This window comes from Schistocerca serialis, chromosome 2 (assembly GCF_023864345.2).
Source record: "Schistocerca serialis cubense isolate TAMUIC-IGC-003099 chromosome 2, iqSchSeri2.2, whole genome shotgun sequence".
NCBI classification, from domain to species: domain Eukaryota; kingdom Metazoa; phylum Arthropoda; class Insecta; order Orthoptera; family Acrididae; genus Schistocerca; species Schistocerca serialis.
Window position 1 is genome coordinate 274,234,969 of NC_064639.1, and position 27,998 is coordinate 274,262,966.

Consider the following 27,998-nt stretch of genomic DNA (forward strand, 5'->3'; position numbering starts at 1 on the left):
TTTTTAAAAAGCATTTCTTTAGTCCAAAGTGGCCATTACTTAAATGTGTGTACTATATGTACTTACTAATTGGTTCATCTGGGATATAAATTAACCATTCATTCGTTGCAACATTTCGTCTAAAAAGTAAAACATTATTTTTTAGGAGATCGTGCTGTCGAATGTCTGGAAAATCCTTACTTCTCCACTTGTGTTTGATTCCTAGTATTTCGGGATCCTTGTCCTGTCCTTTGCCTATGTTTTTCAATGTTGTCGTAATGTAGTTTTCGAAAGGTACTTATTTCATATAGTACGTTGTAAACTGGTCTTCTGCTGCTTCCAAACCTATGTTATTGGATGCACCCTGTGGACATCGTGATAAAGTATCTGCTAATACATAGTGTAATAGTGAAGTCAAATTCTTGTAGTATTAACATCCATCCGGCTAAACTCCCATGAGTTAGTTTGGCGGATAACAGAAATTCTAATGCTTTGTGGTCAGTGTATACTTTTGTTTTTCTTCCGAATAGGAAGTATCGAAAACGTTGGAAGCCCCATACAATGGCCAATGCTTCCAGCTCCACGACTGAATAGTTTTTCTCTCTTTTTGTGAGTACACGACTGGCAAATGCAATTGTTCTATATGATCTTAGCCCTGCGTGTTCGTATTCTTGGAATAAAACAACTCCTAAACCTGTTTTCGCGCTATTAGTGGCCATACAAAAATTTGTGTTAGATCAGCATGTGCTAAAATCGGTGCTGTTGTTAGTGCGTTTTTCACTTTCAAAAATTCTTCATCGGCTTGCTGATCCCATACCCATGGTGTGTTTTTTCCAGTCAATGCACATAGACGTGGTGTTGCGAGAGAGTGGATCCAAACAAATTATTTATAGAATCCGGTGAGACCTAGAAATCCTCTGAGAGTTTACTTATTATATGGTGTACAGAATTCTTAGATTGCCGTTAGTTTTTTTGGGTCGGGCATTACCCCTTTCTCTGAAATTATGTGTCCTGGAAATTTGACCTCTCGCCTTCCAAATTTGGATTTTGTTATTTTTACTGTAACTCCATGCTCTTTCATGATCTGTAAAAACTGATTTAATGTGTCGTTGTGATGTTCCCAAGCGGGTTCTGCTATAATCACATCATAAATAACAAGTAATTTTTTGTAAAATTTCAGAACTGAGTATAGTATTAAATCCCCTAATAAACGCTGCTGATGATATGTTTAAACCAAATGGCAAACTTTTAAATTGGTAACATCTACCGAATACGATAAATGCTGTAAATTTTCTACATTCTGGCGCCAATTCTACTTGCCAGAAACTACTCCGTTAATGAGTTGATGAAAATATCTTAGCACTGTGGCAGTTTTGTATCAATTCCTCCAATTTTTCTGGGCCACCTGTCTCAGTGATTATGATTGTGTTGATCTGTCTGGAATCAAGCACTAACCTGATGTTCCCATCTCGTTTTTGTAGAATATGGAGCGGGCTGTTATATGTGGAGGTAGCAGGTTCAATAATATCATCATCTAACATTTTAGAAATCTACTGGACTACTTTATTCCTATACCTTAATGGGATTGTATAGGGTGGCACTCTAAATGGTTTGTGCTGTATTACTTCAAACTTGTACTGAAAGTGTTTAATACTGCCAGTCTTAGGTAAAAATACCTCTGCTTTATCCCGTAAAATACCCTCTAATTCTCTTTTACTGTGTTCCGAAATATCTTGACCTTCTTGCAATTTTTCGTCGATTTTTTATGGACTTCTAACCTGAATTGAGGCTATTCCCCCTTTTGTGCATACCATTCTCATTCTTCATCCTCTTTATCTCGCATCATTCTTAATTGTTTGTTTATAACTGGTATTTCTTCTAATTTTAGCTTTTGCTCAAAGAGAAGTGTGACATTCCCGAATGTTAGGCTACCTTTCCCCATATCTATAATCGCTCGTCTCTCATTGAAAAAATCTGTACCTATAACCAAATCTACAGTTAGTTTAGGTATAATCACGAAGTTGGCTTCGATCTTTTGACCTTGGCATGAAAGAGTTAACCTTGTTTGTCTCGTAACTTCCGCAGCATTGTTTCTAATAGGACCTCTTACTTTAATCTTACGTGTTTTCAGAACTGGGAATTCCTCATTGGCATTACACTGCATGAATAAATTTTCTGAGATCGCGGTCAGTTCACTTCCGCTATCAATTACAATATTGACTGGGATAGGTTTTACCGTGGTCTTCACAATTGGTTGAACTTGAAAGGGTTGGTTTTGTTCTTCTTCTTCTTGCATCAACGAATCTTCCACCGAATCATACATGAGTCTTTTCAGGACTTTCCCCTGTGAATTCGAACTTTCTGTAGGATAAGCTTCGACTGCTACTTCTCTCTCTTTTATTTCCTCTTCTCTATTTCTTCCTTCATTTACGCTTTCTTCAACATCCTCTACTTTTTTCTCATCTTCGTTTATCTTCTCCTTCTTCGTCGCTACTTCCACATTATCTCATTAAATGCTCTAATTATCGCTTCATAACTTCATTATATACGTTGGGCTGTGTGCCTATTAGTAACTTGTTTTCAACCTCTGTCGACTGCGCATTATCCTCATTGAATTCGCTTTCCCTGGTTTCCATCTCAAATAGCTCTGCAATACTCATTACTTCATCCTTTCAACCTGCATTCGTTGTGCATGCCTCTGGTAATTCATTTTCCTCATCAGTATTCTCCCAATTAATTTCGTCCCAACACGATATTGTTATTTTCCTGTCTTTGTTTTCGTCTGGTCCCTGCGGTTTTGTTTCTTCCTTCTTCTCTTCTCGTGATAAGGTATTTACTTATCTGTTCAAGGTGCTGTAATTATCCTGGGTCGGTGCGTCATTCTTTTTCGCTTGGACGCATAGCTATCAATTCGAACGTTTTTCGGGGTTTGGTGGTCTCTTCTATCTGTATTCTCTTTTCTTATTCATCTTGTTGATACTGGTTTCTTTGTTGATAACTTGTCGGTCTATTGGTTCTCCAGTACCCGTTCCGGTTGTCATTATTCCCTCTGTAATAGTTGTTGCCGTTCTTGGGTGAATTACAGCTATTGCCATATTCTCTTCTAAATCCATAACCATTTCTTTCTTGAAATCTGTTGTCGTTTCTTGGTGCGAAGTTATCACGTGGTTCGTTGTTTCTTCGTATTGTGTCTTGTGGATTCCAATGCTTTTTGCTTTCGTTTTCACGTGCGCTTCGTCTATTTCTTGCGTCATCTTCCGAAAATATAAACTTGAAATTCCTTTAAATGCTTCGACGTCATTGCCTCCACGACCTACTAATGACTGCAGGTATTTCAATGGCAACTTCATCGCGCATAATTTAATCAACTCCCCGTCACTGTATGGTACATCTAAGCATTGATTTTTCTTTGCCGTTACTTCGAAAAATGTCACGGGACTCTTCTCTCCTAAATTTTCAAAATATGGGATCTATAATAATTTGTACTTCACTCTGTTCTGTGCTTCGCTGGACCAATATCGTGAGAGAAACTTCTCTCTGAAATCTTCGTACGATCGGCATGTCGCTGCAACATTCTGCGTGGTTTCTGCGACTGTTCCTGATATGTGTGCACATATAAAGTCTAATTTGTGTGCTAGCGTCCAGTGTTCTAGTAATCCTACTCGGAATTGATCAATAAAAGTTCGTGGATGTAACGAGTTTCCTTCTCGAAAGTGTTGAAATTTTCTGACTGTGAGGAAATGATCGTTGTCGTACTTCGTCATGGTTCCATATGATATTCGCGATTCTTCGCCACTTTTGTTTCTTATCATTTCTCTCGTCGTTCTTTCAGGTTGTGGTAGATCCATTGGATATTGTCCACTGTAACTTTCGCCTACCCTTGCGTGGTATCGTTGAAGTGGTACGCAATAATTTTCTTCCATCGGTTGTGAACGTGTAGCTGAATGCATTGCACTGTACTCTTCGAGACCCGGATTTCCATTGTCACGTATTGCTTCGGTATCTTGTCTGGCTAACCTTGCTGCTTCATTGCACGATACAAACTGTCTTGAAACATAAAATTGTGGTTCCGCATGTGTTTGTGGTGCCGTTTGTTCATCAAGAGTTTCGAAACGTGTTTGTTGCCGTGCAGGCTGTCTGATTTCACGTATGTTACTTTCCGCTTGTGATTGGAATCGCAAATGCATGATATCTTCGTTAATTGCTTGTTTTTCCGGTGCTGTTACAGATACGGATGTCGTTGCAGACTCGGTGCCTTTTCGATTCTGTTCACTACGCTCTTCAATGGTTTGCAACAACTCTGTTCGCAATTTCTGAAATTGTTGCTTCGTTTGCGCTCGTATTGTGACTATGCAATTATCTTATCTTTACAGCGCTGCTTTTGTGATACGTTTGTGTATCACACTGTTTTCAACAATTTCACACGTTGCACCTGCTGCTTGTCTAGTAATTACGTTTATCTGTTTGTCTAGTTTCTTGACTTCTCCCTGGGTGTTGTTACGTGATGTTTTGATCTCGTCCTGAATGTCATCACGCAATGTTTGTACGTCCACTTGTAACTTGTCAGTGTCTGTTCTCATTTGATTGTGACCAGTTATTAAGTTTCCTATCACTTCTCGAGATTATTTTGCCTCGTCTTCAATATGACTTAGATGTAACTGAATTTTTTTGTTTTGTTCTTTTATCTCACGCATTTGTCTCGTGGTTTCTGCATTCTGAATTTGAATTCGGTTCGCTATTTCTTTATTTTGCCTTGTCATGGTTTCCGTAATTTGTTGTAATAATTCTACCAGGTTGGTGGGTCCTATTGCGTTTTATTCCGACGTCCTACGCTCTGTATTTTCGCCCAAGTATTGGTTTGCAACCGATTGCATTGGACTGTGCGGTGACATGTTTCTGCTCGAATTCCTTGTACTGTGTTGTGAGGGAGCTCTGGTTACTTGTACTATGGTTTCTACGTATTCAAGACGCAAGTTAGAATCCTCATCGACTGTCTCCCTCCTTTCCTGCTCCTCTGTCGTATGCTGACCTATGTTTTCTGTGCCTTGATATACACTATCCTCGGTATGGTGCGTTATCTGTCCTATTTCTTGCGGTACTGCATCGTCTGTTGTACTGTCCTCTATTCTCTGTCCATCTTCATGCTGGGTCTCTACCTCAATTCGGTCAAGGTCTCGATCTGCCACTGCTAGTCTTTCCGATTCCCTTATTTTCTGTTTTAAAAGCAATTCACGCGCCCTACTTCGCAAGCAATAAAGGAAACAAAAGAAAAGTTCGGAGTAGGTATTAAAAACCATGGAGCAAAAATAAAAACTTTGGGGTTCGCTGATGACATTGTAATTCTGTCAGAGACAGCAAGTGACTTGGAAGAGCAGTTGAGCGGAATGGACAGTGTCTTGAAAGTAGGGTATAAGATGAACATCAACAAAATCAAAACGAGGATAATGGAATGTAGTCGAATTAAGTCGGGTGATGCTGAGGGAATTACATTAGGAAATGAAACACTTGAAGTAGTAAAGGAGTTTTGCTATTTGGGGAGCAAAATAACTGAAGATGGTGGAAGAAGAGGGGTATAAAATGTAGACTGGCAATGGCAAGTAAAGCGTTTCTGAAGAAGAAAAATTTGTTAACATCGAGTATAGATTTAAATGTCAGGAAGTCGTTTCTGAAAGTATTTGCATCGAGTGTAGCCATGTATGGAAGTGAAACGTGGACGATAAATAGTTTAGACAAGAAGAGAATAGAAGCTTTCGAAATGTGGTGCTACAGAAGAATACTGAAGATAAGATGGGTAGATCACATAACTAATGAGGAGGTATTGAGTAGAATTGGGGAGAAGAGGAACCTGTGGCACAACTTGACTAGAAGAAGGGATCGGTTCGTAGGACATGTTCTGAGACCTCGAGGGATCACCAATTTAGTATTGGAGGGCAGCGTGGAGGGTAAAAATCGTAGAGGGGGACCAAGAGATGAATACACTACGCAGATTCAGAAGGATTTAGGGTGCAGTAGGTACTGGGAGATGAAGAAGCTTGCACAGGATAGAGTAGCATGGAGAGCTGCATCAAACCAGTCTCAGAACTGAAGACCACAATAACAACAACAACAACTACGCGTTAACCTGCGCTCATACGATCTCACGCGTTTCATACACTTTTTGCTCACACGACTTGACGCTTATTATACCCAAGACTGACAATCCATTGACTTACTTGTTGGGTCAGAACCAACTTGTCAACGATGTATCCGCCACCTGTGCGCTTGCATTGGAGAGAAAACTTAATTCTAACAATATTAAAATTCATAACTTAATTATGCTATTGTCTCTGCTAGAATGTCTCACTTTCAGTTGAATACTTTCTTACTATCTATCGCTCCAGATACTGTTTTCGACTATTTATGCCTTTCAGAAAAAATTTATGTTACGAAAATTTTTCAACAGGATATTTTTCTGACCTATTAGGGCATGTGGTCGACCTTCACTCATGGTATTTTACCATCCTGGCAGGGTCGCCATTCTCTAACATTCTGTGTGGTGTCTGTTTGTTCTAAGTCCTGTCTCCCTACAACTTTCGCGCAACGACGCTCTGAGCGTGTTTTTTAGGGAATTGACTAGTTTGAACCTGGGACCTGCTGCTGGTAAGGAGACGCCAGACCACACATGACATGTAGAGTTCAGAAGAGTTCAGTGAGACTAGCGATGATATAATCAAATACTTAATGATTTCAGCATCAGCTCCACTGCACTCCCTGTAAAAGAATCTCAATACTAACTAAATTTAGTGGAAGGGGTTCAAGGCTTTCCTATTTTTAGTTAGCTGGTAAAATAACGTCGAAAAAGCAGTTAAGTTTACCATTGGAATTTTTATTCTACTCACAAAACATTGTTTATAAATTGCACTATTGATAAAAGGAAATATTTTAGTACAGGATGATAAAAACGAACTGTGTTCAACAAAAATGTGAACGAATATTCCCTGAATGGGTTTTCAACTTCTATAATGGATCAAAGGATGACCTACGCCATATCACATCTATAATCTAGGTTTAAATTAAGTTTCATAAAAGAGAAAACTATCAAAAATGGTCTACAGTGACCCTCAATTATTTTTATATCTTATTTAACTTGTTGTAATTACAGTGGCTGATGTGGCTTCTCAATAATTATATAACAGTAAAATCATCGCGTTTCAGATTTTTAACTTCTCGTAGCAAATGTTAATACCACGAAGTTTCATTGACGATTGACACAATTATTACGTAAAAAGGGGGTGTAACAGATGAGACTTCTGCAGTTCTGAGTGAAGCCTTATGTGCTCTTATGCCGCATCGTGTGCCTTCATTACCTTGTCGTTGCTAGGGGGCGGCGGGCGGCGCAGCTCCACACACCTCGCCGTCTCGGAAGCAACTCTCTCTAACTACTCCTGACTACATTTTACCAAAATTGGTATAAGAAAAGAAGCTATCTGGCTGTGTTTTCAACTGACCAATCAGGGTCTCAATGTTAACCTTAAGCTCCGCCTACAAAAATTCTGTCCATCCAATGAGAAACGTTATACTTTTCGTGGGGGGCAATGTTTTTAATGTTTGCAATGTAACAGACACGCGTATAGTCTCACGCTAAAACTTGCAGCTGGTGTGGCCATTTTAGTGTTATTGTAAGATCTATACTGTTCTTCTGGAGGGCTCTATCTTTTAACATGGGCTGGGGGTGGTCTTGGCGGTCGGCTGGCGACGTGGGTGTCCGACCCTTATCGTAGGGCCTCCTAGCCTTCACGACTCTGCTCTCGGGTTCCGTTCTCGTTTTTCCCCTCGGAACTGCGTCTGTTTCACGGTGGGAAGGTATGACATGCATTTAGGCGTTCTTGTGTTAGTCTGTGGTATTCCATTTGCTCACTCGTTGATCGTATTACTTTGGTTAATTTAATGTCTGGATTTATTCGGTGTTATGAGACATATTGTTGGATTTGCTATCATGTCAGGGTTTTCAAGGAAGTTGTTGGATCTGCATGACACCTTACAATGTGTTACATTTACGAATATTTAAAGGAAGTTTCCTATTGCTTAAATCATTCTGCAATATTATCAAGATATGACTGAATATCAGTCAAGGCACTATTACCGTATTATACACTACTGGCCATTAAAATTGCTACACCAAAAGATGGTGTGCTACAGACGCGAAATTTGACCGACAGAAAGAAGATGCTGTGATATGCAAATGATCAGCTTTTCAGACCATTCACACAAGGTTGGCGCCGGTGGCGAAACCTAAAACATACTGACATGAGGGAAGTTTCCAACTGATTTCTCATACACGAGCAGCAGTTGTCCAGTGTTGCCTATTGAAACGTTGTTGTGATGCCTCGTGTAAGTACCAGAAATGCGTACCATCACGTTTCCGACTTTGATAAAGGTCGGATTGTAGCCTATCGCGATTGCGGTTTATTGTATCGCGACAGTACTGCTCGCGTTGGTCGAGATCCAATGACTGTTAGCAGAATATGGAATCGGTGGGTTCAGGAGGGTAATACGGAACACCGAGCTGGATCCCAACGGCTTCGTAGCTCTAGCAGTCGAGATGACAGGCATCTTATCCGCATGGCTGTAACGGATCGTGCAGCCACGTTCCGTTCCCTGAGTCAGCAGATCTGGACGATTGCAAGACAACAACCATCTGCATGAACAGTTCGACGACGCTTGCAGCAGCATGGACTATCAGCTCAGAGACTACGGCTGCGGTTACCCTTTACGCTGCATCACAGACAGGAGCGCCTGCGATGGTGTACTCAACACCGACCCTGGGTGCACGAATGGCAAAACGTCATTTTTTCGGAAGAATCCAGGTACTGTTTACAGCATCATGATGGTCGCATCCGTGTTTGGCGACATCGCGGTGAACGCACATTGGAAGCGTGTATTCGTCATCGCCATACTGGCGTATCACCCGGCGTGATGGTATGGGGTGCCATTGATTACACGTCTTGGTCACCTCTTGTTCGCATTGACGGCACTTTGAACAGTGGACGTTACATTTCAGATGTGTTACGACTCGTGGCTCTACCCTTCATTCGATCCCTGCGAAACCCTACACTTAAGCAGGATAATGCACGACCGCATTTTGTAGGTACTGTACGGGCCTTTCTGGATACAGAAAATGTTCGATTGCTGCCCTGGCCAGCACAGTCTCCAGATCTCTCACCAATTGAAAAAGTCTTGTCAATAGTGGCCGAGCAAATGACTCGTCACAATACGTCAGTCACTACTCCTGATAAACTGTGGTATCGTGTTAAGGCTGCATGGGCAGCTGTACCTGTACACGCCATCCAAGCTCAGTTTGACTCAATGCCCAGGCCTATCAAGGCCGTTATTACGGTCAGAAGTGGTTGTTCTGGGTACCGGTAATAATTTCTCAGGATCTATGCGCCCAAACAGCTTGAAAATGTAATCAGATGTCACTTCTAGTATAATATATTTGTCCAATGAATACCCGTTTATCATCTGCATTTCTTCTTGGTGTAGCAATTTTAATGGCCAGTAGTGTAGATGATTGCATCGTCTGCAAAAAGTACGTGTCTACTACTAATATTGTCTGTCAGGTCATCAGTAATACACGGCATAAACAGCACAGGGTTTCGTCTGAAATTACTTCTATATTTGTCAATGACTCTCCAACCCAGATAACACACTCCATCCTCTCTATGTAGAAATCGTCAAACCTATCACAAATTTCGTATGACATCCCATATGATCGTACTTTCGATAATAGGTGGTGCTGAGTCATATGCTTTTCGGAATAGGAGATATATTTCATTCTATTTTCTCTGTCCATGGCTTTTAGGATGTCAAGTAAGAAAAGACAAATTGTGTATCGTATGACCAATATTTTCTAAATTCTTTTTGATAGGCCCATAGTAGGTCTTTCTGTTCGAGATACCTCATTACTTTCGTTCTAAGATTCCGCGGTAGATGGATATCAGAGGTATTGGACGATAGTTTTGTGACACTCCTTCAATCCTTCTTGTGGACGAGTGTGACTTATGCTTTCTTTCAACTACTCAGTAAAGTTTTATGTTCACTGGATCTACAGTTTGTTATGATCGAAGGAGGGGTCAACTCTGCCGCTAATGTGATAGGGTTTATATAGGGCCCTGCAGCATTGCTTCGTTTTAGCAGCTTCGGCTGTTTCTAAACGCCACTGGCACTAACACATACTTTGCTATAGATAGCAGAGGCTACTTTCTTACTCCCAGTCTTCTGTTCAGGTGTGTTTATTGTATTAATTTATGTGAAACTCTGGCACTCAGCACTGTTTTCGACATGATATGTCACCTTAAGTATATCCTGTTAATATACCCCAGCATCCTCTAATACGGTAATAAAAAGGCTGCCAGGTTCATGTAAAACGTAAAGTCAAACGCTAAATCGCTAAATATACTCAAATTAGTCACAGAAATTGTCAGACCCCGGTGTAGGTCCATTGAATCACCAAATTAGATTGAAGTTACATGCATCTAGCTCCATTTATTGGGTATATGACTTTGTACAACAGCCAGAATATTCCACACTCCTTTCTTATGTTCAGCTGAGATTCATCCCGAAATTATTTGTGTGGTACAAGTATGAAAATATTTTGTTTTAGCACAACTCTTCTCTAAGTTACTGAAATTATTTATGAGTGTCTGCAGAACAACGGTAATCTATTTTTAGTTTAGCACTCAGGCAGCCCCACATACAACGTGCTACTCCAACACACATTCATGTCATCGTCAACACATGGCACTCAGCAACAAGTATGCAACAAGACCTATCTATGAACAGGTTTTTCAGGACCAACTAAGCACAGAACACCTTTCAGTTCCCAGTGGTAGCAACTTACGGAGATGTCACTTGCACAATGAGTCAATTTCATCTGCTAACAGGCAATATATCTTACGCCTGATGCTGGAAAGTGCTGTATACGATATATTGATATAGAAAACTCACGCCGAGGATGACACGGATCATTACAGAAGAGGAAGCTTATATGGGTATGTTATGGTTGGGGTCATAAATCATAAACAATGCGGCGTTGAAGTACATATCAAATCTCATCTCACTGAATACAAAGCAAGTTATCAAGACAGAATAGCAAATGCCTTTGTTCTGGCTGTAGAGATGGTTGGCACTACAATTGCAAATATTTACAAGCCTCCGCAAGCCAGTTGGCCACTTGACGTTTTGAAAACAGGTTGTTACTGTACCTATTGGAGTACCTAGGTATATTACAAGGTGGCTACTATTTTTATAAAACCAAGACAAAACTGAAAAGTTGTTTATTATTCCCACCAGTGGTTACATAATCCTTAAGCACGGAATTAGTAGGCATATTTAATACCTACACACACTTTATATACCTCAGCACATTTGCAACGAAACTTCAAACAATTCAAAGAATATACAAATTCAAAGATTTTAAATTTCCAAACGTAAGTGGATATTACTGCTTCTAAGTTGATACAAAGATGTTACATTATTATTTGTATATAGACGCCGTTAGCAGAACTGTTTGTGTCTGCTGACTTCAGATTAATCCTTAAGTTGTAAAAAGGTTGTAACTTTTATATATTACTTTATCCATTAGAAGTGGTTGGTGAAAACCTACGACTGTGAACACTATAGGTCTGTTTGTAACATAACTTTTTCTGCTTCAGGTCACAACTTTGTTTTTGTATACATCTTGCACGATATGATACGGGAAATGATTCCCATACTCAAATGCGTTTTTCAAGCACTATGGCGGCTATTCTTGATGTCTTCAATGTGTGAGATGCTGGATGGTTCCGTTGTCTTTACTGTAAGTTTTGTCAGTCTGTTTACTTGGTACTCATTATTCATTGCAACTGCTCCGATTTTGTCGACGTCTTATGTTAGTGCTTTCAGTTTTAAAGGTTTTCAATGGAGCATACCTGTGTGTTTGGATGGTGTGATGATTTGTGTACTCTGGTATTCGTGTAGGTTGGTGTCCAGTAAAAGTAACACTTGTGTTCCTGTTCCTCATTAATAGTTGTCATCCCTAAGAAATTTATGGAAGAGATTGTTTCATGTTCTGTTGTAAAGTTAATTTTATTATGAAGTGAACTGTACACTGTAAGAAGTTCTTTGATCTGTTGTTCCATAAAACAGGAGAAGGTTATCGTCAATATATCCCCTGTAATAATTTATTTTTTCAGAAAGTTTATTTCTACCATTAGCAGTTAATTTTCTAAGTGGTTTATTATTAAGTCAGTCTGCTAGCTTGACGTGTTACCTATATCTAAGATTTCTTTCTGTTGGTACATCTGACAATAAAATGAGAAATGTTTATGGGACAGCATCAGTTTAAGTAAACTGAGCAACTCTAAAATCTCTGAAAAGGTTAATTTTTAGCTTAATAAGTTTCTTCCCAATAATTTCGGTTGTTGCATTGACAGATAATTTGTGAACAAATTAACAGTGTCATTATATGAGGCAAATCTGGCTTGCCTTGGAATATTTGTATCCTATATATGATAGCTCTTGTATATGTTTTATCGAATATGTGGATCTGAATGTGGAAAATATCGTAAGGATATTATTTAATAGCTGGGAAAGACTGAATGTTGGTGTATTCTCAGAGTCAACAATGATTCTAGTTGGCGAGTAATGATTCTGGATGTTTGATGTACTGAGTTTGGCGTTAGCTGAGTTCTTTAATGTCCATTTTTAATGTAGCAATGGATTTCTTCATAGCGATATTCTTCAATAAATGCTGCATAGAGTTATTGCTGCATCAAATTTGTGCCTAGTCTCAAAATTTTGGCAGATTCGTCTATTGTTACGGTCAAGTGATTTCAATAAGCCATTAGGAATTTTATTTAGTCGACTTAATTGTGTTATGGAATCATCACAAAGTGACAGAAGTTCCATAAGGTAGCAGAAATTTGTTGATGTCTACAACTGAAGAACATAGTAATTTTGCAAACATAGATAAACATTACTGAACAAAGACCTTAAGCAGAACATCAAACCAAAGTTCCATCACCATAACATAAAAAACTTCACCGTGAGCCTTAAGAAAGTTGGAGGTATGGCCAACGTGAACCATAATGAAGAGATTGTCTTAGCACATTGTGTTGCATTGTATTGTATGGAACTGGGGACACAGAAAGACTTCGTCCAGGCAGTAGAGCTCAGTGGTTCACAACCAGACAACAGGTTACAGCAGTCCACTCACCTCACTGCCGTCCCACATGGAGTCCATGGTTATTGTGCGGTTCGGACCCCGGTTGACGCCCCTGGAAACGTCTCACACCAGACGAGTGTAACCCCAATGTTTGCATGGTAGAGTGATTTTGGTCTACGTGAACGTGGAGAAAGTGTTTGCGCAGCAATCGCCGACATAGTGTAACTGAGGCGGAATACGGGGAACCAGTCCGCATTCGCCGAGGCAGATGGAAAACCGCCTTAAAAACCATCTACAGACTTGCCGGCACACCGGACCCCGACACTAATCCTCCGTGTCGATTCGTTACGGGGACTGGCACACCTTCCCTCCCAGAAAGCAGGGCGTTAGACCACACGGCTAACCAGCGGGCTTGTCTTAGCGCATATTATGAATGCAATTATCCTACAAGAAAAGTAAAACGATGTGCCAGTCAGTAGTGAGAGTGTTGAAACAGTTGAAACATTAACTTAATGAACATGATGATATTATTATTAAGGCTTCTCTTCAATGATTTGGACATTTTACCTGATCATCACAGTACATACTACATATTCTCTCATAAAATTAGTCATAAATAATCCATCACAATTTGAGAAGAATAGTGATATCCATACCTACATCATTAAATGAAGAAACGACATTTATTATCCGTTATTAAAGCCATCAGTGGCTCAGAAAGGAGGTCAGTATGCAGAAACAAACATTTTTGATTATTTGCCCAGTAGTATTAAATATCTGACAAGTTGCATAGCAAGTTTTAATTCTAACCAATATTTTTCTCGTGGACAACTCCTTCTATTCCATGGACAGATTCCTATTTAAAATTGGCAGCCTTTGATGAAAAAGAAATATTTTTCAGTGTAGCAGCACGAGTAAGACTAAAAAGTGTCTTCACTGATGTTAACACTAATTATGTATCATGCATACCTGTAAATCTACTTAATTTACATCATTTAGACAAAAGAATCATTCAAATTATCTATGGAACATGTAATTAACTAACTAGCTGATTCATGAAACTCCAGTGACGTCCTTCGTATAGATGACTACGACGAAACAACATTAATGAACTGAACGTTGATCCAACATATCGCTACATATCGCAACACATTGCCGCTTTCCACCACTGAAGGGGCATGTTCGAGTTATTTGCTGTGGTGCACTATGCAGGATGTCACCAGTATGGCGTGCGAAGTGCTGTCAGGTGCCTCTCTGGCTGCTGATGGGCGGCAGAGTAGTCTGCCAGAATGAGGACACTGATGAAAGCATGCACACCCTGGAGAAGTGGACTGATGTGGTTCCATCAACATTGTGCAGGCTGAAAGCAGTTAGGTTGCAATGGTCAACATGGGGTATGATCAACTGTTACAGTCATCATGGGGCTTAGGCAGCAGACAGTGTTTTTCTTTTGCCATCCAGCTGAGATGGCAGCTGACATACAGAGAGCAAGGATGGAGGAGAGTTTCCACTAATATGATACAGAGCAGAGCATATAAAGTACTTGTGGTTAGGAATATGCCATAATTTCACTTTCTTGGCACTGGTAGTTGTGAGTTGTCTTAATGATTAAACTACTGTGTCCTCCAGGTGCCAGGATTACTGACTTTCAACCCTGCATAGTTTCTTTCAAGTAAATAAGCACAGTAAGGCTATGGAAAGTTTTGATTTTGTCATAATTCTATTGCAGTGTACTTGCATAGTGAGACCAATGTGCCACCAGAGTGGATCATAGTTTTTCTTGAGTTTTAAAATTCAATACACTCTGGTAACCACATTGTTTGTTCTGCACTGTCTTTGTGGATTTTGTAATGGGTTATGTAACGATATAGACTGCTAGTCTATCTGTTCTCTGCCCAGGATATGGTTAAAGTGTTGATTTTACTTTGCTGTGGATTATTCCTTTCAGCTATTCTGATTGTTGCTTTTGTGTTCTGGTGCACCCTTGAAAGGTCATTTGTATATATCATGTATACAAATATCATAGGATATGTTTTTGTTGTATGTTCATATTGCCTGTTTTTGGAGATATTGTTATTTTGTTATTCTGGGATGATTGCTTATTTTTGGTTTCTTATGTCAGTTGTTATCTAAAGTTAATTGTCGTAAGAGGGTGAGTGCAAGGGTTTGTTGAGTTTATTTATGCACACACTTGGACACTGTAAATTATTTAATAAAGCAAAGGTTTATTCAAATCCTACACTTGGACAGGCTTCAGACAATGCATAATTCCAGCCAAAACCTGTGCCGTACCAGTATATTCCAGAAAAACCACACAGGAAATGATTAATCATTGTAACTTCCTCTTACGAAAACAAGAAGTTGCAACTAATGAATGCAACTAATCCCAAATTCAAGACACAACCAAAGCCCCCAAACATTACTCACCAATAAGACTCATTGTTGACTCTGAGAATACACAAACAAACTTTAATATTCTTACGATTTTCCATGATTACACAGAGCGTCACAAAATACTGCTAACTTAATAAGAAGCATCATTATGAAATGTCACAATGTATAAATCAGAGTAACAGTTGACCTGTATTTGACATAGTTCAAACTGGAAGAATTTTTCATACACTCTGTGAAAAGCACACTGATGCTTTCACGTCTAAACACTTTTCAGATCCTGAGTAGCTAACCAAATGTACATGAACAGACACACCAGTGACGTACAAAACGGTCTAATAGAACTCTAGACAAAAAACACTGCTAGAAAACGTGATCTCTTAGAACAAACAAAAAAAAAATCTGTTGCACAGAGAAACATTTTCTGAAAACATGTTAAATGAACAAATTAAATATAATAGCCATGGTTCTTTCAGCAATCTCAGAAGATCATTTTTCCTAAAGAGGCAAAAGTGTAATAGAACTTTTAAAACATAAGGTCACATCTTATCTGCCAAACTGAACTGCCTGACCAATAAAGTGAAGTATCTTGAAAGGGAGAAGACAGCAAAATGAAACTTCATGGGTTGAGAAGGTATGTGCCTTTGTATCAGTGTTTACAAAATATTAGTAAAGAACTTTACAGTATGAACTCAGTTGTTGGTATAACGAAGTGACCTCTCTGGCTTAGATACCAGCACAGATTTGGTTGGCAAAGATGTATCCTCTTCTGAGGCAATCTGGACTACAATTTTGTTAACTGATCGTTGACATACTGGATTCTGGCATTGGGATAGTGTTGTCGTCGAATCTGGTTCCACACAAGTTCTATTGGGAACAGATCTGGAGATCTTGCTGGTTACGGGAGTACCTCAACATCATTCAGTTACTTCACACAGACACGTGACATGTGTAGAGAGCAACATGCTGTTGAAAAGCTTGACTAGTCTGGAGAGAGCAAACTTACTTCACCCAGAAGTCAAGAAATCCAGTAAAGTCTTTTGTAATTCTGTTTTTGTAGATTGCTATGCTATCATAGATTGTTGGCTGAACTTCACTGGATAAATTTTACGTAAATATCCATAAATATTCACAAAAATTATGCATTTACTTAGTTTCCTTTCTTCACTGTTATCTACGCTAAGAAGAGAATTTAAGATTCTGGGAGGTTATAAGAAAAGCATCTGATATACAAAAGAATTTACTCATTCCCTCCTTCACAAAAAATTTTAGTTTGCTGAAGTGAAAAACAGTAGCAGCCGAACAAATCACTGTTCTCAGATGGTTTCCATAGACAAAAAGTTAAACAAGTACGAACCAGATCTCTTCCAGACGAACTGCAGCCACTTCCAAGAAACTTCTTAAACAGCTACAAGTACTGTGTTCTGATCCTTTCTGACCCTCTACAGCAGGCATCTTACTAGAATCCTGTATTAAAGAACACCGCTCCATGTGAGTTTCCATTCTTTTTAATTTCACGCCCTGCAATAAATGGGCGCAATTTCCTCATACAACTAGCCTCCTCTCATAGCGCAATGATGCAATATAGTCATACCAGTCTTTGAAATCATTGAACCATACCCTATGAATGAAGAGTTAAATTTATTACTGCATTATCGCATTGTAAAATTAGTTTAACCATCGTACTATGATGTTTTTCAGTACTAAAATTACCCTAAAATTGTTTCGGTGTGCAAATTTATTTACGTGATAAGTTTACTTCTTTCTCGTTTTATTTTCCAGAAAAGAGCTTGTGATTATAGTTAGTGATCAACATTAAAGACGAACATTTTAAGTTAGGCTTCACCGTAATTATTACTGATAACAACTGAAACACACGTTTACCGTTAGAAATCAAGATTTATTTTATTTCTTGATTCACAAGTTTCCACGTTCAATACCATGAGGATTGACATGAATTACTATGATGTGTGTGTACTGGGAGTACGACTTAGGTGTAACCTGCAGCACTGGGTAGTAGCAGAAGACGAAAAAACTTTGTTTTAGTACATGAATCAAAGTTCGTGGAGATATTTAACCGCAAATATGAAAAAAAATATAAACGTAAAAATACTTCCAGTGGTCAAAGGCTCCTTTTTCTGTCGCGATTGTATCACATTCAACATCACATACACTTTGTAAACACTACATTCAGCAGAAATAGCATCATGATTACGGGGAACATGTGAAAACTAATATTGCCAACACTCACAAAAACAAAACATAAAGTAGTTGGTGTCTTTGATTGCAAAGATGATTAGAAATATAAACACAAAAATCTCTAGTGCTCACAGATCCTTTTTCTGTTGTGTTTACACAACATATACTCTGTATACATGTAAAACAATTGTGCTACAGACAGTGGAAAGATATTATAACACATTTACTTGTTTTCTTTTATGTTAAAAACACACAATACCAATGCAAAAATGCGCATACAAATGAACATATATAAGTAATTCTAGTGATGATAGTGACAATTACTTAGATTCAGCCACGAAAGTGCAAAGTGATGTTTCAATTGTATTAATAATAATCGTCATAAAGCTGTTGAGTACAACGCAGCTCAACGAAAACTGATCAACTTCTACAGTTTGGCTTGAGAGACAGGTTGATGGCAGATTAAGGAACGTCGATCTGATACAAGTCATCAGTGAATTTCGAGAATTTTCCTTGGTTTCCTTCACAGCCTGCTCAACGGACGGACTAAATAACCTCGAGGATAGGATACAGTGCTGTTTCTCTCCCTTCTCAACTACTGCTTACCTTTCATGTCCTTCGACTCTTACAAGTGTATCTACGACTAGTACTCTTACGTTCATTATGTATATTTCCATACAGGGGAAACATTTTACTTGAAAGTCACTTGCCGGGTGTCGGCGGGTAGACACCATATTGTCGTATATGCAAGTCAGAAGGAACATTACATCTTAATTCGGAACAACACAGGCACGGCAATAATGCATTTGTCCGGGACACAGGACAAGCTGAGTTCAAGGAAAATGTCTCCTCTGCATGGGAATGTACGTAATGGATGTACCAGTACAGGCTATAGAGACATGGTTGATGACGTATGAAAATTTGAGCTTGGTACTGAGTCGCGCTCGGACAGTCTAATGGTAAGGCAATCGCTCGCGATAAGCGTGAAATACGTCACACCATTATGCAACTGTTACTTTGTTCATATTCGCAACAGCGAATGCATTTCACGTATTTCACAAAAACCTTAATCGCGGCAGTGTCTGTTATTTCGGACATGCATGCTTGTCCGACGGAACGATGCATGGTAATTTGGTGTAACACAGGCGACGCCATGTCGTATCCCCTTGACCCAATGCTCCCAAACCGATATTCCACTATTGTATCCCAGTATCATATCTCAAAGTGACGCAAGCTTATTTTAAAAAATACCATTCCCGATATGAAGAACGACGAGAATACGTGATATTGCGAGTGTCTAATGGCACTGCAACTTTTCAGGTGGGGATCGCTTCTTCACACCATGCCCAAAGGACGTGTACGAGTAGCTCATCACAGTCTTTCGGACGTTCAGAAAGGTGGCATCATTGGTATGAGCGGCATGTGACCAACACAACAGACATCGTACAGGTATACTGCAGTCACAGTACAATGAGTGGTGACAAAATGGGCTCAAGACAACAGTGTGCTGAAAAGAGTAGGCACGCGACATTCCAGAAGGAATCACGACGAAAGGGCCGTGGGATTTTTCGGCTGGCTCTGACGAGAAGATAAGTGAACTGGGTAATATACAGGAAAATATTACGGACAGAATGTCACCACGAACGGTCGGGAACGGATTACTGGAAGCTGGATTTAGATCCATTGTTGCCAAGCATCGTTTACCGCTGACACCATACCACAGACGACAGAGACTTTTTTATGGCAACCATAACGACGCAAACGTCTCCGTAGACGACCCACTAAAACATCACTGGAAGCAGCGGTTCTCGAGGTGTATTACTCTCCAAGTAGTGTTGGGAGCTACTGGCTATGACATCAGCATTGATTTCGTCATAGTCGTAGGGAAGGCTGAATGCGCGACAGTCTGCGGTAAGAACGGTAAACCCTGTTATCATAGCTTTCATGGTTGGAGTACAGAAGTAGCATACTCCAGCAGGATAATGCAAGACCCCATACTGCATTTTACACCATACACATCTTGAGGAAAGTGAGGACCCTCCAGTGGTCTGCCTGGTCTCCTGATGTGTCACCCAGAGAGGGGGGACACAATGAGAAGACTTAATTTTTACACCACCTTCCTGCCACTGATCAGCATGTGCACGCACAGCATGTATTACACGAAATTCCTCACGTGGAGAACACGGCAAGTGTCATAACCCAATTTCCCAGAAACATCGTTCTTTGGAAGAGGGGTCAAATTAGGCGAGCATGTGTCTCGGCTTATCCTAGATACTTGGTCGGTTTTTAAAAAACGACGGTCAGAGTTCCCGAGGTTTTTTCGAGGTACTGTATCTGGATTTAACCAGGTGATATCCTCCGACGACATGGTGACTGAGTCGCTAGTATCACGACACCGTAATTTTGAGCCCCATGTTCGAAATCGGATCATTACTTTCATTTTTGTTTTTCAGTTATATACCATTGTCTGTAGAAGATTACTAAGCGAATGTTTCCCAGTGAGTATTGATATAACTTGTCCTAGTTCGTGTACTACATGTATATCAGGTGAATGAATCAGAAGCAAAAAAAAGAATGAAAAAATTATTTGAAGTATCTCCTGTTGTGTATATTAATTCATAAGCAAAAGCAAGCGCCAGTCTGCTGTAAAGTGGCCCGTTGTGCGTGGTTTGCCGTTACATTATTGCCAACGCGTGAAGTCTTCAGTATTATTAACGACGTTTCTTTTTCCTGTGAGATTCATGCCGAGAAATGTCACTGTGCCAAACCTGACTTCATGTGATGCTCGTGTTCGGAACTTCTATATTCAGAATGTTTCTACGATAGGTATCATCCAAGGGAATGCATCAAATCTTCCTGAATAATAAACATACGAACAAAATATAATAATTAATATTAGAAGTGATATGAGAGTGGAATATTAGAATATGAGAATTTAAAAAGATTGCACCCCTCCCCCCCCCCCCACATACCATACGTACACATACTATCTAATAAATGCGTGACACTTACTGTGAAATGCAGGTGTAATTTTACAATTAATATAATGAATTTCTATAGCATAATTTTCTAAGAAACATTCGTGTAGCAACTTTTATGGATAGGCGTAGATAAATGAAAACAATAATAACAAAATAAACAAAACAATAACGTGGTTTCGAATAGGGCTCAGAATTAAGAAACTCTGAAGCCAGGCACTCGGCCGCCACATTTTAGAGTAAAATCCTCGAAAATACCTTGTAAGCTTTGACCGTCGATTTTTCAGCAACGATCGAGTATCTATGGATAATCTAAGACACGTGTTCCCTTATTCTGAATCCTCTTCGACTTAGCGAATTTCCTGGGAAACTGGTGATGTCTTGCTGTCTTCTCCTCGTCATTATGTCTTTCAGAAGCTATTTGTGCCTGCAGGGGGTGTGCTGACGGCTAAGATCATCTCCACAAGTCTGATAAATATCGGACTGGTGCCTTATGATGTAAAACACTGCCTTGGCGTCAGTGTAGACTACATGGTTTCTTACACATTGTAGAGAAACACAACTACTTCCTGAACTGCAGTACCCATTGCCACATATAACTAAATGCCAACACATATGAGGGGGCACCCAAAAGATACTGAACTTATTTATTCACGTTATAAGTACAGATCTTCATTTCCCTTCAAAGTTCTCTCCTCTTGCAGTAATACACCTGTCAAATATTACAGTTCATTTTTCAGAGCATTGTTTAAATTCAACCTTTTTTGATGATTGATGGTAGCTCTGTCGTTTTTATCTTCGCCTCACCAACATTAGCAAAACTCTTTCTTACATGTCTGTCTTCATTTCAGGAAATAAAAAAGGCGCATGGGGCAAGGTCGGGTGAGTATGGGGGGAAGGGGTATGAGAAACATGAGTTACAACATATTTTATCAAGAATTGTTGTACAGGCAGGCCTATGTGAAAACACCCAATGTCGTGAGGGAAAAACCAATCACCTGCCTGCAACAAATCAGGCCACTCCTTCTTTTGAAAAACACGTCGCGGCCCTTCTTTCAGAGCACCACGTACTTCCATGCGAGCTTGTTTTTATTCTGGGACCAGTAGCTGTAGCAAGAATTAGCAGCCACTCTTTTCATTCCGAAATCTGTTGCAAATCACTTTTGATAGCTCTTTAATGGTATGTCGTCGATGACTGAATGAAAGTTTTCAACATTTTCATGTGTTTGGGCCGAGGAAGGACGACCAGAACGAGGTTTGTCACCAACTGACATTTCACCATTCTTGAAATGGAAAATCCAATCAAACACTTGAGTTTTCTCCATAGCATCGTCCTTGTACGCCATTTTTAACATTTCACGAACTTCTGATCCCCTTTTCGTGGCCAAACATCTGTTCACAAAAATGAACCATTGCAAAATCGACAATCATAGTAAACAGTTGTCACTGTAAACTCTGCCGAAACAAGTCCCTAGCATCTTCAGATGTTCTGATGTGTGTGAAATCTTATGGGAATTAACTGCTAAGGTCATCAGTCCCTAAGCTTACACACTACTTAATCTAAATTATCCTAAGGACAAACACACACACCCATGCCTGAGGGAGGACTCAAACCTCCACCGGGACTAGCCGCACAGTCCAAGACTGCACCGCCCCAGACCGCTCGGCTAATCCCGCGCGGCCCTAGCATCTTCAGCGACGACACTCGGCTTACTGTCTCTGGAATGGTCGCTCTATGCACTCCAAATCATAAAAGTCGGTGCTACAAAAGCTCTGTCACCCAGCAAGTTAGTTCGGTTTCTTTTGGTTATTCTCCCTGAATAAAAGGTTGCCAATTAAATAGTTAATTGAGAGAAATCTGAGCTAATATGACTAAGTATGTGATGGTGACGCAGAGAGCGGACACCAGCAGATGGCGGTCGATGGTGAGGAAACCGGCAGCCTTGAACGACAGCGGGCGAGAGGTCAGCACTTGCATCAGCAGCGGCTCCATCCCCGCGCTGAGAAACGGGCGCCCCTGCAGGGTGGCGACCCTCACCACCAGGTCGCGCGTGCGCTCTGCCTCGTCCACCGTCGCCGAGCAGGAGAGCACCACGGCCACCAGGTTCAGCAGGTGTGACGTCAGCCACGCTGCCGCTGACGCCTTGGAATTGTTGACCACGGTGGCGTGGCTCTTCTCTGGCGCCACCCACAACACCAGAAACTCGTACGCGCCATAAATGAGAGCAGAGAACGATGTCGTTATGTGAAGGACCAAGCTGATGCCGAAGTGGCGCTGGAAAAATTCTGCTGCCCGCTGGAGAACTGCGTGTGCGTGGTGCAGCCGGTCCACCCCGACATGGGATACCAGCGCCGCTTGTTGAACGTAGCCCAGGAGGATACGCGAAAAGTGCCTATCACCGTGAGGAGTGGCGGCGATGAGGATACTGTCGTTGAGTACACGAAATCTCTCACGCAGTTCGAGTACAAGTGTGGTGATCTGCAGTAGGACGAGGGATTCCAGGCCTCCAAATAATGCATACAGTATCCACAGTACTATGCGTGTATTCTCAGGGAACCGGCGAAGATAAACTGTAGCCAAAGAGAATTCTACTGCTCTTAGAACAATGGAAACACAGCACAAAAGTAAGCCGACGAGTTTTCCTCTTTTCTGCTTTTTGTACTGTACACGTCCATCAAAGTACTCGAGAGATTCAAGAAACAATTTTAGGTCTTCCAACATAAAAATTGTACTACATGCAAATGGCCAGAGTACTCTCGAACAGTTGAGTAGTCTCACTGCGACATCTACGAAAACGGTGATTTTTGGCAGTTCCTGATAAAGTTCGAGCATTGCATACATGTCCACGCCTAGCGTGGTAACCGCTAAAAGAAAAAAAATATTGGACTTTGCTTTCACCACTTTAAACATCACTGACGACTCTGCTCTAGCCGTTCGTTTGGAAGGCATTAGCCCTACTATCTCTAATACTGCACATAGAGGTTTGGGTACAATATAGAAGTCACCAGCATGCATTTTATGAAAATTTGCGACTCGCAATCAGCTACCTACGGATTTTACTTTCCTATTTCTTTTACTTGGTTGTTATACAGAAGACAGATATCCCTCCAGCAGACACTGTACACTGCAGCTAAGCGTGCTTTTTGCGCTTCTGAGCAAAACCTGCCAATGCATGTCAGACCTTTATTCCCTCTTATACTGGTTTGGAGGAACGGCAAGCGTTGCGCTGTCATGTTAATTGATTCCTTCCTGAAGGCACTTTCTTGATTAGGCCGCATTAAGGATATTGTGTCTGCCAATATGGCAGAATTAGCGCTCGGAATTTTAAGCAATCTATATCAAACACCTATTGGAAAGTAGACCAGTCTCCAGTGTCGAATTTGCACTATCGATTCAGAGGCACCATATATGATATTTATAATCACGTGGTGGAAACTGAACAGTACCTGGATAATCTGCATTACTATACAATCATATTTCATGGTATAATAATTGCAGAGTATTTAATGACAGGTCTCCCCCTCCCACAACATAATTAACGATGTTCTCGAACCCTGGACAGAACGTTTCCGACCTGTTTCTCTTGTCGTGACAAGAAAACAATTGCATAAAATCAACTTTTAAATTAGGGATTCAAATTTTCAGTCTATTTTTTCCCGAATAGGATGCAGCACTTATGGATAGTCAATGAAGAGAGAAGATGCAGGGTGAAAGAAGGTTCAGAAATAGTATTGTGGATCCTTTTCAAAATTAAAAAGAAACCAAGGTGGAGTCACAAATTAAGGAATATGAACCAGATAAAGAGAAATGGAAATTACTGTATTGTGACAAGTATAGCAAAAAGAAGCAAAAGCAAAGCAGGTTGATATCAACAGAAATTCTGAAGAATTTTTACCGCCCACCCGACAACGGATAGTGAAAAGACTGGGACTATATTTACAGGAGTGTCATAAATTACGCGGGCCTTACGATTAAAAAACACGCTTATGCGTGACCATCATATTCATTTCTAAACACAAAGTGGTATTTTTGAGCCGTCTTCTTGTCTAAATTCAAATTTTTCTCCCATAATTAACCTCTCTGTTTCAGTTCGTTAATTAAAACTCCAAATCGTAGTCGATGTTTAATTGAGTTATCCCTCTAGATTTGTCCTCTTTCTTACCAGCTCTCCTAAAGAACACAGTTCATTTTAACTCTTTTTCAATCTTTGGATCCTTAATGGGTTTTCCATTACATATAAAATGGTATAGTAGTAGATAATCATTATTATCATCTTACTAAGCATCACTACATTCAGAAATCTTTTCAATAACTCGCGGACACTGGAAAAAGAATCAGAAATGTTTTCGTAAACTAGTTTTCTTTAATGTTATAGCTGTTAAGCCGAGTTCTGCTTGTCCTGTAACGATGAAGTAGCTGTGGTAATTACGCATCCACGGTAATCCATTCGGACAGACTTACTGAATCTCTTGTTTCTTGTTTTCTCCTGGGAAGAAAGGTATACATTCTGTGTGGAGGGGTGAAAGTCAGCAGAACCAACTTGAAAACAGCAATCAAATGTAACTGCAGGATATTACGGAAAATTAAGCTGATGTAGAGATTCAGCAGTCACAGGTCGAATTACACTGCCTGACAAGAAGAGTGTAGCACCCAGAAAACATGGACGCATGTCAGTGTAACTTCGTCCGCACACACACTATCGGCGGATATGTAAATGATTAGTTGCAATTCTCTGTGACATATAGAACGTCAAGCTATGAGGCATTAATGATTAAGATTGGAAAACAGTCCTAGGTTGCAAAACGCTCTTTAGTGGCTCAAAAGTGACACGTTTCACCCGGGCGGGGCAACATCACGTTATCTCATAGGATGTGGGTCGTCAGTCATAGCAACGTAGAGTAAGAACACGGCCACAAGCCGTAATTATGGCCCTGGAACAAAATCCTGGTGAGCGATCTGTGCTTACCCTTCTTGGTCCAAATGCGTCGTATTTTGAGCCAATAAAGATCAGTACGCAACCTAGGACTATCATTAATATTTATCAATATAAGGTTGCTGTACCACCACGCTGCAGTGGACTGGAATAAATTATATGCATTAGTAATCGTCATATTTAGTGTTATTACCAGACCTCGTAGGATATATACACTTAGGCGACAAAGGTCGTGAGGTAGCGATATACACATATACAGATGGCGTTAGTATCGCATACACGGTGCAAGAGGATAGAGCATTGCCGGCTCTGTAATTTGTATTCAGGTGATTCATGTGAAAATGTTTCCGACGTGATTAACGCCACACGACGGGAAATAACAGACTTTTAACGCACAAAGGTAGTCAGAGATAGACGCGTGGGACATTCCATTCCGGAAATAGTTAGGGAATTCAACATTATGAGATCTACAGTGTCACGCGTGTGCCTAGGATACCAAATTTCAGGCGTTACCTCTCACCTCGGAAAAAGAAAGTGGACGACGGCCTTTACTTAACGACTGCGAGCAGTGGCGTTTGTGTAGAATTGTCAGTGCTAAGAGACAAGCAACACTGCGTGAAATAACTGCAAAAATCAATGTGGGAAGTACGACGAACGCATCCGACAGGACAGTGCTGTGAAATGCGGCGTTAATGGGCTATGGCAGCAGACGACCGATGCGAGTGCTAGCAACACGGCGTCGCCTGGACTCGCTATCATATCGATTGGACCCTAGACGACTGGAAATCTGTGGCCTGGTCAAATGAGTCCTGCATCCAGTTGGTAAGAGCCGATGGTACGGTTCGACTGCGGCGCTGGCCTCACTTAGCCATGGACTCAAGTTTTCAAAAAGGCACTGCGCAAGTTGCTGGTGGCTCCACAATGGTGTGGACTGTGTTCACATGGAATGGACAGGATCCTCTGGTCCAGCGGAACCGATCATTGACAGGAAATGCCTATATTCCGCTACTTGGAAACCATTTGCAGCCATTCATGGATTTCGTTACCACACAACAATGTAATATTTATGGATGACAATGCGCCATGTCACTGGACCGCAGCTGTGCGGGGTTAGAGCGTTCTGGAAAGTTCGAGTGAATGATTTGGTCACCCAGATCGCCCTACATGAATCCCTTCGAATATTTATGGGACATAATGGGGAGCTCAGTTAGTGCCTACATCCTACACGGCAATGCTTCGCAGTATTTATGCAGGGGTCTTCCAACGACTTGTTAAGTCCATGCCACGTCGAGTTGCTGCACCACACCAGGAAAAAGGAGGTCCTACACGATATTTGAAGGTGTCTCTTGCTTTTGTCACCTCAGTGTAAGGGGCATGAACAGCGACAGATACTGGCTGATCATTGTGAAGGATACTGAGATGTCACGTACACGTATGTGGTAGTGTTATCAGCACCTGACAGATTCTGAAAGGGGCTCAATTGTAGATCTCCATTTCGCCGGCTGGACGAATCGTGCAGTATCCAGATTTGTGGTGCATTCCGATGTGACAGTGGCCTAGCAGGGTACTCACACAAGGCCATATCTGACAACCATAAGGGAGGCTCAACGTATTATGCACAAAGCACATCGTAACACCCTGATATCTGCGTCTGTCGTTTGAGAATAAGTACCAGACTACCTGTAACATTCTCTGGAGTCCCACAGCATTGACCAATGGTTAGCAGCGGCGGGACTAGGGTATTACGTCATGCTTTGACCGGGAAGCATGGACTGTTGATGAATAGCGTCGGATTGTGTTCAGCGATGAAAGATGGTACTGCGCTACCTCGGATAACTATCATCGATGAGTATGGCAGTGACGTGGAGAGACGTTTCATTCTTTTTTGGAGGCGTATTAATCACGAGGAAGCGATCTCACAAATCATTGCCATGTGTAGCTTAAACAATACTACTTGCAGCCGTTACCGCGTTACGTATTCTTAACGCCACTTTGGGTGTCGCAAATCTCGAGTGTCTGGAAGTTTCCGTGTCCACATATCTGCGGATCATAAAAGTGTTGTCCTGAACTTTAATTATTTTTGTTCCATTGTTTTACTGACTATAGATTATGGTAATACCTGATATGCAAGTATGTGAAGCACGACACTTGTAGCACGCGCAAAATTATTGAAGGGAAATTGTGAAGATTCATGACACGAGGAGTCAGAGAAATGGACAGGCAAAGAATGTGGCTAACGCGCAATAAATAGGATCAAAAGAACAGTGCAGACGGACAGAAACAATGGTGTGTAGTTACCCATTTTTGTGTACACCACTCTGTCTCTTGTTATTT

General features: G+C 40.7%; 1 protein-coding gene across 1 annotated transcript; it reads right to left on the reverse strand.

Moving 5' to 3' along the window:
* Nucleotides 1-22,573: 22,573 nt before the first annotated feature.
* Nucleotides 22,574-23,572, reverse strand: LOC126455895 (gustatory and pheromone receptor 32a-like). Its single transcript, XM_050091653.1, has one exon. The coding sequence runs from the start codon at nt 23,570-23,572 to the stop codon at nt 22,574-22,576; it is 999 nt and encodes a 332-aa protein (XP_049947610.1).
* Between the last annotated feature and the right edge of the window lie 4,426 nt (nt 23,573-27,998).